The sequence below is a fragment of the Esox lucius genome, chromosome 4 (genome assembly GCF_011004845.1).
Source record: "Esox lucius isolate fEsoLuc1 chromosome 4, fEsoLuc1.pri, whole genome shotgun sequence".
NCBI classification, from domain to species: domain Eukaryota; kingdom Metazoa; phylum Chordata; class Actinopteri; order Esociformes; family Esocidae; genus Esox; species Esox lucius.
In genome coordinates this window covers 4,613,273-4,630,930 of record NC_047572.1, presented here as the reverse complement: position 1 = coordinate 4,630,930, position 17,658 = coordinate 4,613,273, and the positions used below count along the sequence as shown (strand labels likewise).

Below are 17,658 nucleotides of genomic sequence, written 5' to 3'. Positions count from 1 at the left end.
GAACATCCAGTCTATCATCATGTCTTGGATCCAGTGGGCATGAACATTTGATAAATAGCCTATTTAGTGTGCTTTTTTTTCCTAACCAAATACTGCTGGAGGGTCTACCAAAGTCAGGATGGTTTTTGTGTGAAAAATTACACTGGTCACTATAGATTAATGTACAGTGGGGAGAACAAGTATTTGATACACTGCCGATTTTGCATGTTTTCCCACTTATACAGCATGTAGAAGTCTGTAATTTTTATCATAGGTACTCTTCAACTGTGAGTGATGCTTTTCTGATGTATCAAATACTTATGTCATGCAATACAATGCAAATTAATTATTTAAAAATCATACAATGTGATTTTCTGGATTTTTGTTTTAGATTGCCTAAGTAGGAAAAACTGCAAAATCGGCAGTTTATCAAAAAATTCTCCCCACTGTACATATAAAGGTAAATAAATGATAAATGCCTTCTAAACGGTTTATTATAGACCCTTAAAATAGAGTTACCAATATTTACAGATAGAGAAAAGTCAGACGAGCAGATGAAGTACAAAATGTGACCAGGAATACAGTTTTTATATTCTCAGAAATGCAAGTTATAACTCAAATCCAGGTACCCACATAATATTAGCTTCAAGCAAAGTTGGCTTTGGGTTCATAGGTGATAATGACAAAAAAAATGCCAGTTTGCTTAACTTTTGAATAAAATCAAATGGTACTAAGCAGAATATAAATAAAGCAAAAAGAGGTGGCATTTTAATCTCAATGGTTTATGCTAGAGTGGTAGAAATGACAATTGTTAGGATTCTCATACAGTATTGGCTGTTTTTCTAATACTACAACATGTCCTTGTGTGACATCAAAAGCAATGTTCCTATGCACCACAGCTCTGAATGCCAACTGAGATAATTGAGGTTAGTCATTCGGTGTTTGCCATACTTGTCCAGTAAAAATGAAAATGTTGGGATTGAAAATTACAGTCACTGCTATTGTATCGATTCATGTGTGGGCAGTAGCAGCAATTTCACTCATGCGGAAAAACAGTTCTCCTCAATAAAGGGCAAATAGTTAACATCTTTACCGCTCAAGGTATCAATTTAATACCTTGGTTGATGTTTACCCCATTGCAATGAATGTTTCTTAGGTTCCTTGATAGATCTCTCAAATCAATATATATATGCACTTACATTTGGGCAGGTTCCTTTATCTACACTGTAAATACTATAATGTTTTCCCTCATAGGTTGAGCAAGAGCATTATCCTTCTCAGAACAGGCAAAATCCTGGTTTGCCTGAATTTAGCTACACCATAAAATGCTCACAACATCTGAGGATTTTTTTTATTTTGCCTGTTTATAGTTTAATGGTTTAAAGAGGTACTAAACTGTATTGAATTAAAAACATTAATGAGCTGGATGATTTATTTTCCTATATGCAGACATTACACTAAAGGTAAAAGACGAGGTCTGTTCTTGAACATTTACTTGAGGAAACGCTTTCAAGAGAGATCTGAGGCATCAAGATAGTAATCTTCTTTGGAAAAAAATAAAATAAATCACACATTAAACAAAATGACACAATTACAGTTGTTTGGTGTCTGTTTGGGCTTGGTCTTAACCGCGCAGATGTGCACAGTTAACTTGTGTGGATGATAGTAGGATTGAGGGTGAGTGGGAGGTAGGGACCAGACCTGGTCCCCCCTCTCAGACATCAGTCATCTCATCCTCCATGTCATCCCCCTCCGTTTCCCCCTCGGCCTCCCCCTCCTCCTCGTCCGACGTCAGATCCAGCTCATCCATCTGAGACACACACTTTGGACATGAGCAGACAAACAGGTAGTTCTCCCTAGGAAGAGAAAATAACAATGTTACATAAGTCACATGCCAGCCTCTCTCGTTCTGGACCAAAATGGCCCATGAGAGAAAATTGCAAAAGGATGAAGAAACAGCATTAACTAGACTGATAGAAGGAATTTGCATCAAATGTGCTTCGATCACTTCTTAAAAAGAAATACTAACTCATAAGGGTAGCGCTCTTTACAGCAGAATACATTGTGTGTCTAAACGGTTCTCATTTGCTGAGAAAGGCCCGTCTTTGTTCATGCTTCACTGGATCGAGTTGCTGGGAGTTGCGGCATCTCAAGGTGAAGTGCCTTTCAACAGAATACAGTGAACATGATTCCAAAGTGGGCTTGCAGAAACTATTGAGTTTAAGAGTGTAAAATCACTTGCAGATTGATGGCTAACTCATCAGTGAACAATGTAGGGTAAAACCAAAATTTACACCAGGATTGCCTGTTAATGTCTGGGAATTTAGCCATTAATCTGTCAAAACAACTTTTACACAAGGGATTTCAGTTCACCTCAAGATTTTGTGTCTGCTATGACGGCTCCTGTCACGCTGACAGCAGTCCAAGTAACTGATACAGATCTCCTGGAGATATGAGGAAACAAAGGTAAACAGGTTACCCAATGAGAATTCACATCTAAAGGCTTATTTACTATTACTATTTATGTATCTTTGTATATATTTACATAACAATGACGTTACTGTAACAGGCAGATGCAAGCCTTCTCAATCTCTGTGACAGCTTGACACATCCGCTCCAATCCTCAAAGTCTCAGACCACTAATACCGGCTGACAGCGGAGCACAGAAACAGAACAGGTCTGCATGTTCTTTTCTATCTAAACACAGACAGAATTCATCACCCCCAAACCAGGATCCTTTTCTGACCTCTCCAGGATTGATGTCACCAATTGCACTGAGGTGGAGCAAGAAGTTATTGTTCGGGAAAGATGCCTCCGCGTTCGGTATGCAGCTGTGGTTACCTAGAGAGTAGACAAAATAACCATACTAAACCAAAGCCTTTGATGAGGCTGATGGTAAACATGGCCTTTTGACCGGGCAAACAGTTCTTTGTAGTTCACTTAATTTATTCTTTATGTAGGGGGGGGGGTGGAGTCTGGAAGCTGGGGTCAGAAACCATCTGAGTATGATGACTCACATGAGCTTTGAAGTAGGAAGAGCCCGGATCCTTCGCAGTTCAGAAAGTCACCGGTCTCTGAGGAAGTAGATGAGACAAATAAAATTTATCTTTGACCTCCATTCTTGGTAGAAGAGATTAATTTCATCTTAGTAACAATTGCAAATATAAGAGTAGAGCCACCCCAATTCAGAGGTGGCATCTATTGTTTACAATCTATCTTAAAATGTGAGCTGTACAAAGACTCTAAAAGCACTTGTTAGGTAGTGATGGTTTGTAGTCAAATCCGTATTATCTAACAGTTTCTTCGCAGTATTTCTCAGTAAATGGGAGCTATTTCAGTAAACAGCAATGTATTTGCATGAATGAAGTTGTGACCTTTCTCTATGTCCTTGTATAGTTGGTCAATGAAGAAATCCAATTGCTCCCTCTGCTGGCTAGTCAACTCCAGTGCATCACAGGCATGAACCCATTTGCTGAGAGAGCTTGGCAAAGAAAAACAAGAAAACAATATCATTGTAAATGACTGATATTCAGACAAAGTAACACTGAAATAAAAAATGTAAGTCCATAACAGTTGCAAAGACAAAAAGGTGAAACTTACCTGGTACCTATGCCCTGTCCATTGGTCCCAACAAGGGAGAAGAGGGAGCAAAATCCCACAGGTGTAAACCACTGAAATGAAAGGATACACCGCATTACAATAAAATCCTTCAGGTCAGAGCTCATTCATGGGAAAGAGTTTATTTGAAGACAACATTTTACAGTCATGTCACCAAGTAACAATGATGAACAGCAAAACATAAGTGCATGTTAGAGGAAATGGCACTACACTCACCCGACTTAGTTGATCGTCGTAAAGTGCAGTTGCAAACAAGGTTCGTAGTAAGGTCAACTGACCCTATAAAAACGATAGGGTCCATCAAAATTAAGTGTTATTCTACAAGTCACTCTGGAAATCCATTACAATAAAAATGAGTCAAAGCTTATACTGAAGACCTACATGTATAGCCCACACATTGAAAAGATTACCCAAGGTATCTTCCTCAGACCTTTGTTTATCAAAACAATGAATGGCAAAAAGTATCCTGTATTTGTAGTATATCTGAATGTCGACATGGTGGACCACAGAGGTAGAATAAATATTCATAAGGTGCACATTCAAACAGAGTGGTAACTACAACTAAAATATAAACCAAACTGAAAACAGCTCCAATGAAACTTAAGGGAACACACTAAAACATGGATGGAGGCTACCATTGGACAGCTTCAACCGTTTTAAACACAGCTGCTTACTTGGAACTTCTCTCCAAGCAATTTGTGTGCAATTTCCTCCTCTTCATTGGTCGCACGACTGCAGAACTGAGAGAAAAACTTCTGCCACCGCCCCTTGTCTGGCACCTACATGACACCCATTTAAACAGCTTTCTTAAACATTACTATACAGTGTTTAAGAAAAAATTCTTAAGATGCAGGCATAGTGAAAAAAGACTGCTATAATCAGCTATAACGAGGTGGCCATTTTGGACCAGGAACACCAAATTAATTAACATGAAAGGAACACAACAGGAGGGCTAATGTGGAAATTACATGAAACCTCCAAAAAGCTTTTGAAGCCTTTAAATGTATAAAGTAATACTATTGTTATTGAATTCTCAAGGTTCTTGCACCATTACAAGTCAAGATCTATGATTTTTAAGACCTCAACAAATATAATTTAAGACCCCAGAAAAGTTCTAAAACATTACTTTGATAGAAAAGATGTATCTTATTGAGTCCTAATTTAGAATATGTTTTTGTAATGGTGTATCAACACAATGCGCAATCCATTGTATTGCATTCAGAGCCGCGTCATCCTGACGTTTTACCTGCTACCCAGAGTGCATTTTATCGAGAGGGGAGAAGAGCAGACATATTTTAATAATGGGTAAGTAAAATATCTTTATTTCAGTTTTTCACAATTAAGTTGCCCCTTCACGGTAATGTCTATATTAGGGGTGAATTGGGACATACAAAAACCTATACTTCTCCACTTCAATGATCAGTTGGCCACCCATCATCCAACTTTAACAATAGCAAGATTGGTGTACCTTCCAAAAAAAACATTAGTCCAGAAAATAAGCCGACGAAACATACATATGCTGCAAATCTGTCATTTCCCCCTGCATAATACGCCATGAAGAATTACCATTGTTTACATTACTTTTTTAATTTGTCAATACACGCAATCCACCCCCCAAAATCAATCCATTTCTTATTATTTCAATTCACAAGACCGAACGAAGGCGCGGGTCGGCTGTCAAGAATTGAACTTCAGCGTTTTGTGAAGCTCGGGTGTTGCCACTGGATGTGATGCACTCTTGAAAATACTTGGTCAAACTAGCCGTTCGAAAACAATTGTGTTCGCGGCTATAACATTATATACATGGGAGCACTCTGAAAGCAGTCAGAATCATTAGACATACGTGTCTTGCTCAATCGGTTGAATATTTAGTATTTTGAGATACATTAACACATTAAACTTTTCTGAAGATGCAATGTAATAAAATGTTTCAGTGTTTACAGATCTGATCCAGACATCTTTTGAGACCAAATATGAATGTCCTCTTGGGGATTCTTTATCCTTTATTTGATGCTAAATCACAGACTAATTTGTAACTATTAGTCATTAATTTCAGTTGATTTGTCATATCTCCTCTACACACACACACGTAGAGACATTTCACTATGACTTGTTAATATTTAACAAGTCATAGTGAAATGAAGTTAATATTTAAATATATAATGAATCTCTATGGAGATGTGGATGCTGTCACACTTAAAGCAACATTAAAGGCACAATTCCCATAATTATCTAATGAACACATGATTTCTGTTAAGGAAGTTCTCCTTTATATGTACAGCACATATGAAGAATTTTTACTATAGCATTGAGAAAATTTAATATAAAATATTTATATTTCTACAGTATGGAGACGTGGATGCTGCCACACGTAAAACTTCATTACAGGCTCAATTCCCATAATTAGTTAACAACTCCTATTGATTTCAGTTATGGTAGGTCCCCTCTGTGTACACCACATAGACCAATTTTACTGTAGTATTTTGGAGAACTTCACATTTAATGCATCTCTATGGCAACTTGAATGCTGCTATATTTAAAGCTACAATATATGCTCAAAACCCATAATTAGTTAACGATTCTACTTGATGAGTTAAGGTAGGTCCCCTCAATGTGTACACCACATATAAAGATATTTTACTGTAGCATCTTGGAGAAATTCACATTGAAATGTATAATGCAACTCTATGGTGACATGAATTATGATACACTCAAAGATATATTACAGGCTCAATTCCCATAATTACTTGATGATTCTAATTGATTTGAGTTAAGGCACATACCCTCTGTATGTACACCACATATAGAGCACTTTCACTGTAGCATTTTGTGAGAAATTCACATTTAATGCCTCTCTATGGCAGCTTGAATGCTGCTACTTTAAAAGCAACAGTACACACTCAAAACCCATAATCAGTTAATTAATCTACTTGATTTCTGTTAAGGAAGGACTCCTTCACATGCACACCACATATTGAGCAATTTTACAGTAGCATTTTGGAGAAATTAACATTCAAATACATACAGAATCTCTATTGAGGTCTCCTTTGTGATGTCTCCACAGTGATGCCCTTTAACTTTAAAAGCAAAGATCTCCCAAATTCTACAGTAAAATCCTGTGGTGTATGTATAACGGAGACATTCCTTAACCTAAAACAAGTGCATTAACTAATTATAGGATTTGAGCATTTATTGTGGCTTTAAATATAGCAGAAATCGCATCTTCATAGAGACACATACAGTGGGGCAAAAAAGTATTTAGTCAGCCACCAATTGTGCAAGTTCTCCCACTTAAAAAGATGAGAGAGGCTTGTAATCTTCATCATAGGTACACAAAATGAGAAAGAAAAATCCAGAAAATCACATTGTAGGATTTTTAATGAATTTATTGGTAAATTCCTCTGTAAAATAAGTATTTGGTCACCTACAAACAAGCAAGATTTCTGGCTCTTTCAGACCTGTAACTTCTTTAAGAGGCTCATCTGTCCTCCATTCGTTACCTGTATTAATGGCACCTGTTTGAACTTATCATTATAAAAGACACCTGTCCACAACCTCAAACAGTCACACTCCAAACTCCACTATGGCCAAGACCAAAGAGCTGTCAAAGGACATCAGAAAAAAAATTGTAGAACTACACCAGGCTGGGAAGACTGAATCTGCAATAGGTAAGCAGCTTGGTGTGAAGAAATCAACTGTGGGAGCAATTATAAGAAAATGGAAGACATACAAGACCACTGATTATCTCCCTTGATCCGGGGCTCCACGCAAGATATCACCCAGTGGGGTCAAAATGATCACAAGAACGGTGAGCAAAAATCCCAGAACCACACGGGGGGACAAAGTAACAAAGGCTACCATCAATAACACACTACGCCTCCAGGTCTGAGGTTTGCTAGAGAGCATTTGGATGGTCCAGAAGAGGATTGGGAGAATGTCATATGGTCAGATGAAACCAAAATATAACTTTTTGGTAAAAACTCAACTCTTCGTGTTTGGAGGAGAAAGAATACTGAGTTGCATCCAAAGAACACCATACCTACTGTGAAGCATGGGGGTGTTTTTCTGCAAAGGGACCAGGACGACTGTTCCGTGTAAAGGAAAGAACGAATGGGGCCATGTATCGTGAGATTTTGAGTGAAAACCTCCTTCCATCAGCAAGGGCATTGAAGATGAAACGTGGCTGGGTCTTTCAGCATGACAATGATCCCAAACACACCACCCAGGCAACGAGGGAGTGGCTTCGTAAGAAGCATTTCAAGGTCCTGGAGTGGCCTAGCCAGTCACCAGATCTCAACCCCATAGAAAATCTTTGGAGGGAGTTGAAAGTCTGTGTTGCCCAGCGACAGCCCCAAAACATCACTGTTCTAGAGGAGATCTACATGGAGGAATGGGCCATAATACCAGCAACAGTGTGTGAAAACCTTGTGAAGACTTACAGAAAACGTTTGACCTCTGTCATGGCCAACAAAGGTTATATAAAGTATTGAGATGAACTTTTGTTATTGACCAAATACTTATTTACCACCATAATTTACCAATAAATTCATAAAATGTTTTCCTGATTTTGTCTCTCATAGTTGAAGTGTACCTATTATGAAAATTACAGGCCTCATCTTTTGAAGTGGGAGAACTTGCACAATTGGTGGCTGACTAAATACTTTTTCACTGTACCTTTCAATGTGAATTTCTCAAAATGCTACATCAAAATTGCTCAATATGTAGAATATGTATAAAGGAGACCTTCTTTAACAGAAATCATGTGGATTTATTAACTAATTATGGGATTTGAGCGAATAGCGTAGCATTAAATGTACTGTAGCAGCATTCAAGTTGCCATAGAGATGCATAGACATGAATTAAATGTGAATTACTCACATAATGCTACAGTAAAATTGCTCTATATGTGGTGTACACATTAAGGGGACCTACCTTAACTCAAACCAAGTAGAATCGTTGACTAATTATGGGATTTGAGTGTTTACTGTAGCTTTAAATGTAGCTTTCAATGTAAATCTATCCAAAATGCTACAGTAAACTGTCTTTATATGTGGTATACACATTGAGGGGACGTATCGTAACTCATATCAAGTAGAATCTTTTACTAATTATGGGAATTGGGTCTTTAATGTAGCTTTAAGTGTAGCAGCATTCAAGTCACCATAGAGATACATTTTACTGTTCAATGTGAATTTATTCAAAAAGCTGCAGTTAAATTACTCTATATGTAGTGTACACATAGAGGGGACCTACTTTGACTCAAATCAAGTGGAATCATTCACTAATTATGGGAATGTAGTGTGGCTTTAATTGTGACAGCACCAATGTCTCCATAAAGATGCACTATACATTTAAATGTGAATATCTCCTAAATGCTAATGTTAAATTGCTCTTTATGTGGTGAACACAGAGGGAACCTACCTCAACTAAAATCAAGTAGAATCATTAACTAATTATGGGAAGTGAGGCTGCAAAATGTCTTGAAGTGTGACAGCACCAACATCTCCATAGAGATGCAATATATCTTAAAATCTTTCCAAAATGCTAGAGTAAAAATGTTCTTTATGCGGTGGACACAGAGGGGACCTACCTTAACTCAAATCAAGCAGAATCGTTGACTAATTATGGGAACTGAGGCTGTATCAGATGTATAAAAACTAAACTAAATCCTACTATGTTGTATCTTCTGAAATGTTTATTGCATTAATGTATCTTGAAATACTAAAAATGTAACCGATAGAGCAAGACACACGTCTTGCGACGCAGACTGGTTTCTGTAGCCGTGCACACACAGCGGCTAGTTTGACAGTATTTTCAAGAGTTGGCTAGGTTGACCGCAGTCCATCTTGGCTAATCCCTATCTAGTAACTGCTGATGACAACAAAAAGATGAGACACAGTCAGACATCAATGTCTGTAGCTACCTAACATAACATAAAACGCATGTTGATGGCCCTCATTATCTAATACTATGTTAATCAAAGAAATACACACTAATTAGACGTTTTACCTAACGTGCCACTGTGCGTGACAATTTTTCCAGCCTTAAATGCACCATCTGCAAAAGTAATACCTACTGCAAATTTACAGTAAACTTAAAACAATGTATGTCCTTAATTTCCCTGATTTTATTCTAAGACCTTTTAAGACATTTTAAGGAGCTTCGGGAACCCTGTTATGTACACAAATACTCTGAAATAAAGAAAACAAAAGCAGACTATACTGAGAACACACACAGAAAAATAAAAGGCAGAGGTAGGAAGAAGATTAGATTAACCTGTTTGATAGTTGCAACCATTCTAGCCATTAGCATGATGCTGGTTGTCTCAGGGGGGTAGTGCATACTCCTAGGGACCAAAAAAAGGAAACAATTTCACCTAATACTGCAGCAATTACAGCCGAACACTTAAAGGGTCCAGATTTTCACAAAACTAGCTGTCAAATCATTGGTTTTCCTTCCATGTTTCCTCCTATTTCTCCTTCCCCTTCTTGAAGCAAATTGAAGGAGGGGGTCGTTAGGGAGGGACCTTTGAGACAGCTTCAAGACAAACGACAGGAATTTAAAAAAAAACAAGGACAGCGGAAGCATGAATGACAGCTACTAACATTTTTTTGATCCAGCCTGAGAGTGGCATAAAAAAAACAGCATATGTGTTTCACCTCCAGGCATCCTTCAGTTTGTTGATGGGGTGATCGGGGTCATCTTGGGAGGAACCAAGGCATAGGGTTCGATGGTACTGATCTGCCGCAGACTGCCGACACTCGATACTGCAGTACATCACCTACCAGGGAAGAAACAGAGAGCAACACAACTGTAGCTCAATATGAGAGGCTAGACAAGACTGGAGCTACAGAATCTCAAAAACCCACCTTAGCCCTTCACCCTCATTTTTAAGTGACCCTATTGGGAATAGCGATTCAATTGTTTATTTCAGTTCTCTAGCTGGAGCTTCAATTTAAGCTAATCCAAATACAGACTTCCAATTGAGGGGTTATCAAAACATCCACAATGTTCTGGTCATCAAAGATTTGCATTTGCTTCAGGAAAGATGGCTGGTAAAAACCAGAAAAGGAACCAGGCAAGCCTAGTTCAGCCAGCCCGCGATTAGGGATGAATGTTGTTGTCCCTGGCTGATTTTGAGACACAGTTTTCTATGTGGCAGACTGACTTTAACCATTACAATATTTAAACAGTGGGAATGCAACTTTTACCTCAGCCATTACATTTTTTCTGAAATAACGTGGACAAACGGAAAGTTTATTAACGGAACTAAAGTGTACTCTTGTACAAAACATACTTTAGATGGCTAGTTAGAAAACAAAAATATAAAAGGGTCACCTAGGGCAACTATTAACGGAACTAAAGTGTACTCTTGTACAGGCTTGGAATTTCTTTATTTTGGGGCAAGGCCATTTGGCCTTAAACATTTCAAAAAATTTTAGGGCACAAAGGCCACATGCCAGGGCAGAAAGGCCATTGAGTGAAATAAGAGGATTTGGAACTTACCAATAAACAACTTGAATTGCGAATAAAAAAAGCATGCATGACATAAAAACATATATATTATAAAAAAAACATTTTGAATAATAACTTATAATAGAACATTTTATTGTGTTTTAATCCTAGAAATTAGATCTACTCCTCCCTCAAAATTGGTATGGATTCTGGAATCTTTTTCATTTCAGTTTTAATTGCGAATGTTCACATCACAACAAACAGGAAACGGTATTGACAGTTAAGTAATGTTAAGGCTAGCTAGCCAGAAGGTTAAAATTACCTCAGTTACACAAAAGTACACTGCTAAGTATCCTTTAACATCATAAACATCTGCACTAATGAGTACAAAATAAATATATAAATAAATAAATATAGTGACTTTTGTGTGCGGAGCAAGTATTTTTTGTTTTTTAATCTTTCACCAGAAACGCTGTCAAACATAACGTTACTTCTCACAGCTTTCAAAATCATTCAGGTGTACTCTCCCACTCAGAGTTTGTAACTTTCCCACCTCCCAGTTGCTCATGAACACACCTTCCAAAACAGAAAGGTGTGATTCAGGTAAGCACTAAATAAGTCAGCCATCTATCGATAACTAGCTAGCTTGCTTACATGCATGTACTCTGTTCTTGTGATTGTTCTCAGTTGCGAACTACAAACTAACAAACTGCTGACTGTGAGATTTTGACTGTAGCAGGGGCACAAAGGCCAATGCTTTTCAAGGCATCACGGCCAGAGACGAAGGGCAACGATGGCCATTGTGAAATTCCTATGCTGCTCTTGTACAAAGATTATTGTCGTCCATACAAAACATTTGAATAGCTAACCACTACGCTATGTGAAGTACGAGGAAATAGAAAGCATTGGTGGAATCTCAAATCGCAACCTACATATACGTACTTCACAGATGGTGAAGTGCATACTGTTTTGCATATAGTAAGGGACATACTACCTAGTCAGAAAATCGCGTCTCAACATTAGATCATTCTATCACGCATTAACATCATGCCAAGATTGAATATTTAGTTAGATACCATTAATAATTGTGTTAAACTGACTAACATTTCTTAAGTTTACTTCCACCATAAATAGCATCTATGAACAGTATGAATTTCATTAGCCAATAATAGACCTACTAGTATCTTCAAACTACTTGGAACAGTCATAAGAAATGAGCAATTGCTAGCGAGACTGAAGATGAAATTTACACTGCCAAAGCTATTTCATGGCACAGCAACTTTTGATTTGCTGATCATTCGTGAATTACATTGATACAATAACTATAAATATAGGTGAAGATAACTGCCTATTTTGTCAAGTGAAAAGACGAATCGTGGAAACCCCTCCTCTTTTACTGCACAAGGGGTTGTGATCTATATTACCCCAAAACGCATGTACGGATACATACAATACTTACAATAAGTACGACAATCCACCAGAAATAGTCACAGTATAACCGTAAACAGTTTACTTTAGGCTTACTATAACATAAGTACTGAAGGTTGTGGCAAGCAAAGTTTTTGTCTATCCTGAAGAAATCCTAATGCATACATTTTTGTGTCTGCGGTGAGGCTCAAACACTGGTAAACCTGCATGGCAGTCCGCGTCTCTAAACACTAAGAGACAATCGCTGTTTTTGGCCAACTCCACTTACGTGGTCTGGCAGAAATACTATGACTTAAGCAAATGTAAGAAATTACGATGTGGGCCCACCAGTGGCACAGTGGTCTCAATTGCTGACTCGCATTTTGGCCAAGTGTTCAAATCCTTGTCAAAGCATACCAACAATACACCAGGGATCCAGCATAGGGTGTCGCAAACTGGCTCTGTTTGAAATGACAGACGCCTGTAAAGCACTGTCATGTTTAATATTATAGCTTGCCATAAAACAGTTACTTTTTTTGTTGCTTTATTTAATTTGAATTCTTACCCAAATTCTGTTCACCATTTAGTTGTTAAATAACAGTGTTTCCTGTTTTATGCTAACAAACTTTTTGAATAGAATAAGAAATCCCATTTAATTTGAGGTTCTGAAGTTCAGGCTTAAACAACACCAGAAGAACACTTGAGAGGTCAGAAAAATTACAATCTAGCAAGAGGCTGTACAGTTCCTGAAGTGCTCATGTAATGTGTTAGCAAGACAAATACCCACTGAATTAATGAAAATTTGGGATATTAGGCTTGATCCTATCAAAAATTGTGCACATTTCCAGGCACAGGGCAGGCATTGACAGGGTACATTTATAAGTGTCTTCTGATCCTTCACCTACAGTTCAATAAACAGAGGCTGGGCGGGATAAATATTTACCCACCATATCGTTTTCACCAACACTGTTTTTATAGCATATTATCATCCAGTCCTTAACTGCCAGTCTAGATGGAGGAAGACGTCAGATATAAACTCACCTGACATTGTGGGCACGCTTGGTGCATCTCAGGGCACACGCTGCACAACTCGGGATGGGGTAGACTAAGACCAGGGATGCCAGTGAGTCTCCGGGCATTATCCTCTGCAGTCTCCAGAGCACGCAAGCAGTATTCACAGGCTGGGAAGGATGATGGAAGAGAATTCAGCTGCATATTACCACAAAACAAGAATCCTCTCAAAAAATAAAACCTTGAGATGTTTTTCCACTATTTTGTGTTAATAAAAGAAAGCTAGCAAAGACACTTACTTGAGAACATGAATAATAAATAAATATAAAGCAGGGATGGTTAATTCTGTCAACTTTATAAATGTCAAACAATATAGCTCCTTACCTTTGTATTTGTACAGGGAATTCCACAAGAACTGTGCTGAGACAAGTGGGCGCTCTACAAAAATGGTGTCCCCCTTCTTAATGGCTTTTTTGGCAAATAATCCCTTGCCCTGTTTATACAAAACAAGAAAATAAATTAGATTTTCTTAGACCAAAAAATACACTTTTGTCATATTAATTCAAACCAGGCTAGCCGACCCATTGCACCTAACGGAACATTTCACTTCCGGCAAATTTTTTGGTAGATTATTCTGCACCCTTAAAAGACATTAGTGGGCCATGAAAACCAACGATTCCAAATTTCTACTAACTTAAGCCACTGATAACCACCTAAAACCAATCCACACAATTGATCAAGTTAGCTGAAGTTTTTAATGGCCGTTAATGGGAAACTAAATAATGAGTTTGCTCTTTCACTACTAGAAAGTATCCTATTAAAGCAAAGTGCAGTTTGTGCACAGTTAAATCAAAAATATTAGAAATAAACATTATTACTGGGTGTCTAAAATCCTTTTGTGTTTATTTAATAGAAATAACTAATGTATTTAAGTTTAATTAAGCTACTTCAGCCCAAGATGTAGTCTAAATGTGTGGGCTTTAAGAAATGTTTTTGAATATAAAGACACAGCAACATGGAAAGCCCTAAATGACATATCTAAAATAGACGAGCAGTACTGTGCTGTTGTTTTTATTGACTGTGCCAAAGCCTTTGACTGCTTCAATCATTTCATCAGTTTACCTCAGGTTAACCGTCTAATCTGATATTAAAAATATTTATCTGACCGTGTAGTGTGTAAAATCTAGAATCTGATGTCTAAAACAGTTTCTCAGGGTTCAATTCTCTAGATGTCCCATATTATGTGTATTCTATGCATACATCACTTGCTGCTAGACATTCACGTTCATGCAGATTGCACCACAAACATTCTCACCCTAAATGGACTTAATTTAGAGTGTCTAAAACTACAAGTGCTATGGTATTTCCATAGGCTCATTCCAGGCGTCAGCTCCGCACAAGATTTTGAGATTTTAATATTTTTTTAAAATAACTATTTAAGCCTCCTTTGGTCAGAGGAATAGTCTGACTGTATGGACAACTTTGAAGATATAAGTACAGTCATGTAACTGGCTAATCTAGAACTTACCCCCTAATTCAGATAAAAGGTAATTAGTCTATTATAATAAAATCAGCCTTGTGGCATACACTTTACACATTATCCCACCCATTTAATAAAGTCTTGCAACAAGCTACAATTAAATATTTGTTTACAGTGAATGTATGACGTTGTAATCTTTTAGATAATCTATTCAAGCAAAATGTTGTGAAATTAAGCCAAAAGTAAAAACCAGTCAAATTGGTTGAAAAGTCATTGTGACTAAAACTGTATAGTTAAATGATTTCATAATTATTTATTTTTAGAAATATGCTATGTAGAGTATACCACTAGAAAGTTCATACTAGAACCCTAATGCTTAATAGGGAATGTTGTCTGAGGTCATTTGAGCTCATAGGCCCCCCGCGACCACTAGGATTTGCTAGTGCGTGACCAGGCAAGGCAAGCATATTTACTTATGCCCAAAACTAAGATGGTGCTGGCCAAATAAGTGCCCCCCATTGGACCACTGAGCAAATTAGCAAGCAGTATTCGAAACCTGGTCACTCAATGACACATCTAACTGTGAGGCAGCGACTGTATCAGGGGCCACTCAAGAACATTTTTAAACTAACCATGTTCCAGATATTTAGACTAATTATATTGTCTAACTAGCTGCACTACTCTTGGCAGCCAGTTTATTAGCTACACCAATGAAGTACAGGGTTAGTGAAACTTGGCCCCTGATATATCCTGAATTTGTGGGGCATCTATTTGGAACCATTCAAATGGATGTCGGTATAAGGCAGATTGGAAGGAAGTACATTGATGCTGCAAACAGACAGTTCCCCCACACCCTAACGATGCTCCATCTCAGTCATGGAATGTCTGCATTATATAGTAAGTCATGCCCACGTGACTCACTATACGAATGCGTAAATCACGTGTACATAAACAGACAAAAAGCACACTCAAATGTTTGTAACTAACCCTTTATCTCTGTGATTTGATTTTACATCGAAGCAAGAACGTTGATTAGCTTAAATACATTTTCAGTAATTATGTTAAATGTTAAACATTGACATGGCTAGCAAGTTGCAACGCAGTGTTACGGTAGGTAGCTACAGTAGCGTAAATAGTTAGTGTAACCAGTCATAAAACATGATTTTGCTAGCAAACACAAAAATATCAGATGTTCTCTTGGCGCTTGCCCATCCGGGCTCGCTGTCAAGCAAATTGAGAGCGTGCGTGGCAATACATTTGGCATCAAAACGCTGCGAAACCCATTAGACTTGAAATTTGCCTACTCAAAAGGACCATTAATGTCAGCACGTTACCTTAATCTTGTCAATAAATTTGACTTCCACATAATTGCTAACTTTGGTGGGCTCCACGCAGAAAGAAAACATATCATCTTGGGGGGCAGCCATGTTTGAAATAACCTTTCCACTTTCAACTCTGACATTTTTAGAGGCTTCTTAGACAAAGCGACCTCTAGCGTTTGATACCAGTGCCTTGCAATATTTTTACATCATTTTATTTCACATGTAACGAATCATACAATTAAGAGCAAATGTTTCCAATAATATTTAAGTGCACACAGACATGATAAATGACAGAATATATACAATATGAAGGAATTATTGAATTAACTTAATTACTTTACTTTTCATAACAATAACATACACAGAGTTGGGGAATAAAAAACGGTATGCAATCCGTTACGTTAACACTTTTGAAAAATATAATGACAGATTTGGATTACTTCAATTGAAAAAGAATATTGCGCGAAATAATGATGACACGTTGCAGGCTTGATTTTTTTATTTAATGTTTTAACAACATCGTTATTTTAACCAAAATAACAATTAAGCGCCTTAGTTTTTGTGTGTGTGATAATCATGCGCGCAAACGTGGACGCCCATAACCAGTTTAGTGACTGATGAGTCGCTAGCTTAATTGGTAAAAACAACGTGTATCTTCGATAATATTAGCCGACCCATTTAAATGTGATTTAGTTATCTACTCGACTCATTTTTCTAAGGAACAATGCTAGTTGACAGCCCTACCTCGTGTTATATATTGTTCAAGTTTCAAGGTTTATTTGTCAAATGCACCAAACAACAGAGCCAAGAAGAGTTGCACTGAACAACTCAGACAGGAAATGTTTTTGAAGCTTGGGCAACTATTTGTTAGATATCTATAACATGGGGCTGCCTACAAGATAAAACATTATATGGAAATAATCACGATATTTAAGGAGAAAAGGTGTGTTGGGAATAGGGTTGCCACCTTCAATGTGGAAAAATAAGGGACAACTTGCCAGCGGCCTCAAGCCCGTGGGACCCAAATGATGTGGGGGTCTGGGGGTCCTCCACAATGAGAGTCAGATGCTCCTTTTCCTGCTTTCTGATGAATTTTTAGGCACCAATTTGTTCTTTTATGCATGCTTTACAAAGTCCTCTGCTACTGTGAACCTGGCGGCAAGTGGGGCATTGCCTCCCAGCAATAATTATTTTCCCCAAAAAAATAGTTTGGGTACAATGCTTCCCAATACTGTACTTCACTAATTACTGTTGGGAATGTAGGCTAGATCTCTTGCCTTCATTTGCAAATGCGATCAAATATGTGATTTAAGTAATGTGATCAGCTACAAAGAATGTGTAACTACTGCAGTTACTAAAGCTTTCAAATTTGATTGACAGCTGTGT

General features: G+C 37.7%; 1 protein-coding gene across 2 annotated transcripts; it reads right to left on the bottom strand.

Moving 5' to 3' along the window:
- Nucleotides 1–455: 455 nt before the first annotated feature.
- Nucleotides 456–16,414, bottom strand: smyd5 (SMYD family member 5). Of its 2 annotated transcripts, XR_004575719.1 has the most exons (14): nucleotides 16,285–16,414; nucleotides 13,855–13,963; nucleotides 13,501–13,640; nucleotides 10,257–10,378; nucleotides 9,874–9,943; nucleotides 4,272–4,376; nucleotides 3,814–3,876; nucleotides 3,580–3,650; nucleotides 3,354–3,460; nucleotides 2,997–3,053; nucleotides 2,726–2,820; nucleotides 2,353–2,423; nucleotides 2,009–2,142; nucleotides 1,745–1,835 (listed from the first exon to the last, which is right to left on the bottom strand). XR_004575719.1 is itself a non-coding variant. In XM_034291942.1 (13 exons), exons 1-13 carry the CDS (start codon nucleotides 16,375–16,377, stop codon nucleotides 1,694–1,696), a joined length of 1,245 nt encoding a protein of 414 aa, XP_034147833.1. In that variant the 5' UTR covers nucleotides 16,378–16,414; the 3' UTR covers nucleotides 456–1,693. The 2 variants fall into 2 exon arrangements, 1 of the variants encoding a protein (XP_034147833.1); XM_034291942.1 differs by lacking the exon at nucleotides 2,009–2,142 and having other exon boundaries at nucleotides 456–1,835.
- Between the last annotated feature and the right edge of the window lie 1,244 nt (nucleotides 16,415–17,658).

What these genes read in the sequence shown, in the direction of transcription:
- smyd5 (XM_034291942.1), bottom strand. Translation starts at nt 16,377, where the DNA reads ATGGCTGCCCCCCAAGATGATATGTTTTCTTTCTGCGTGGAGCCCACC. An exon ending in AAGCGTGCCCACAATGTCAG is followed by an intron (nt 10,379 to 13,500) that starts GTGAGTTTATAT and finishes CTTCCCTGGTAG; the next exon opens with GTGATGTACTGCAGTATCGA. An exon ending in GTGACATCAATCCTGGAGAG is followed by an intron (nt 2,424 to 2,725) that starts GTCAGAAAAGGA and finishes TCATATCTCCAG; the next exon opens with GAGATCTGTATCAGTTACTT.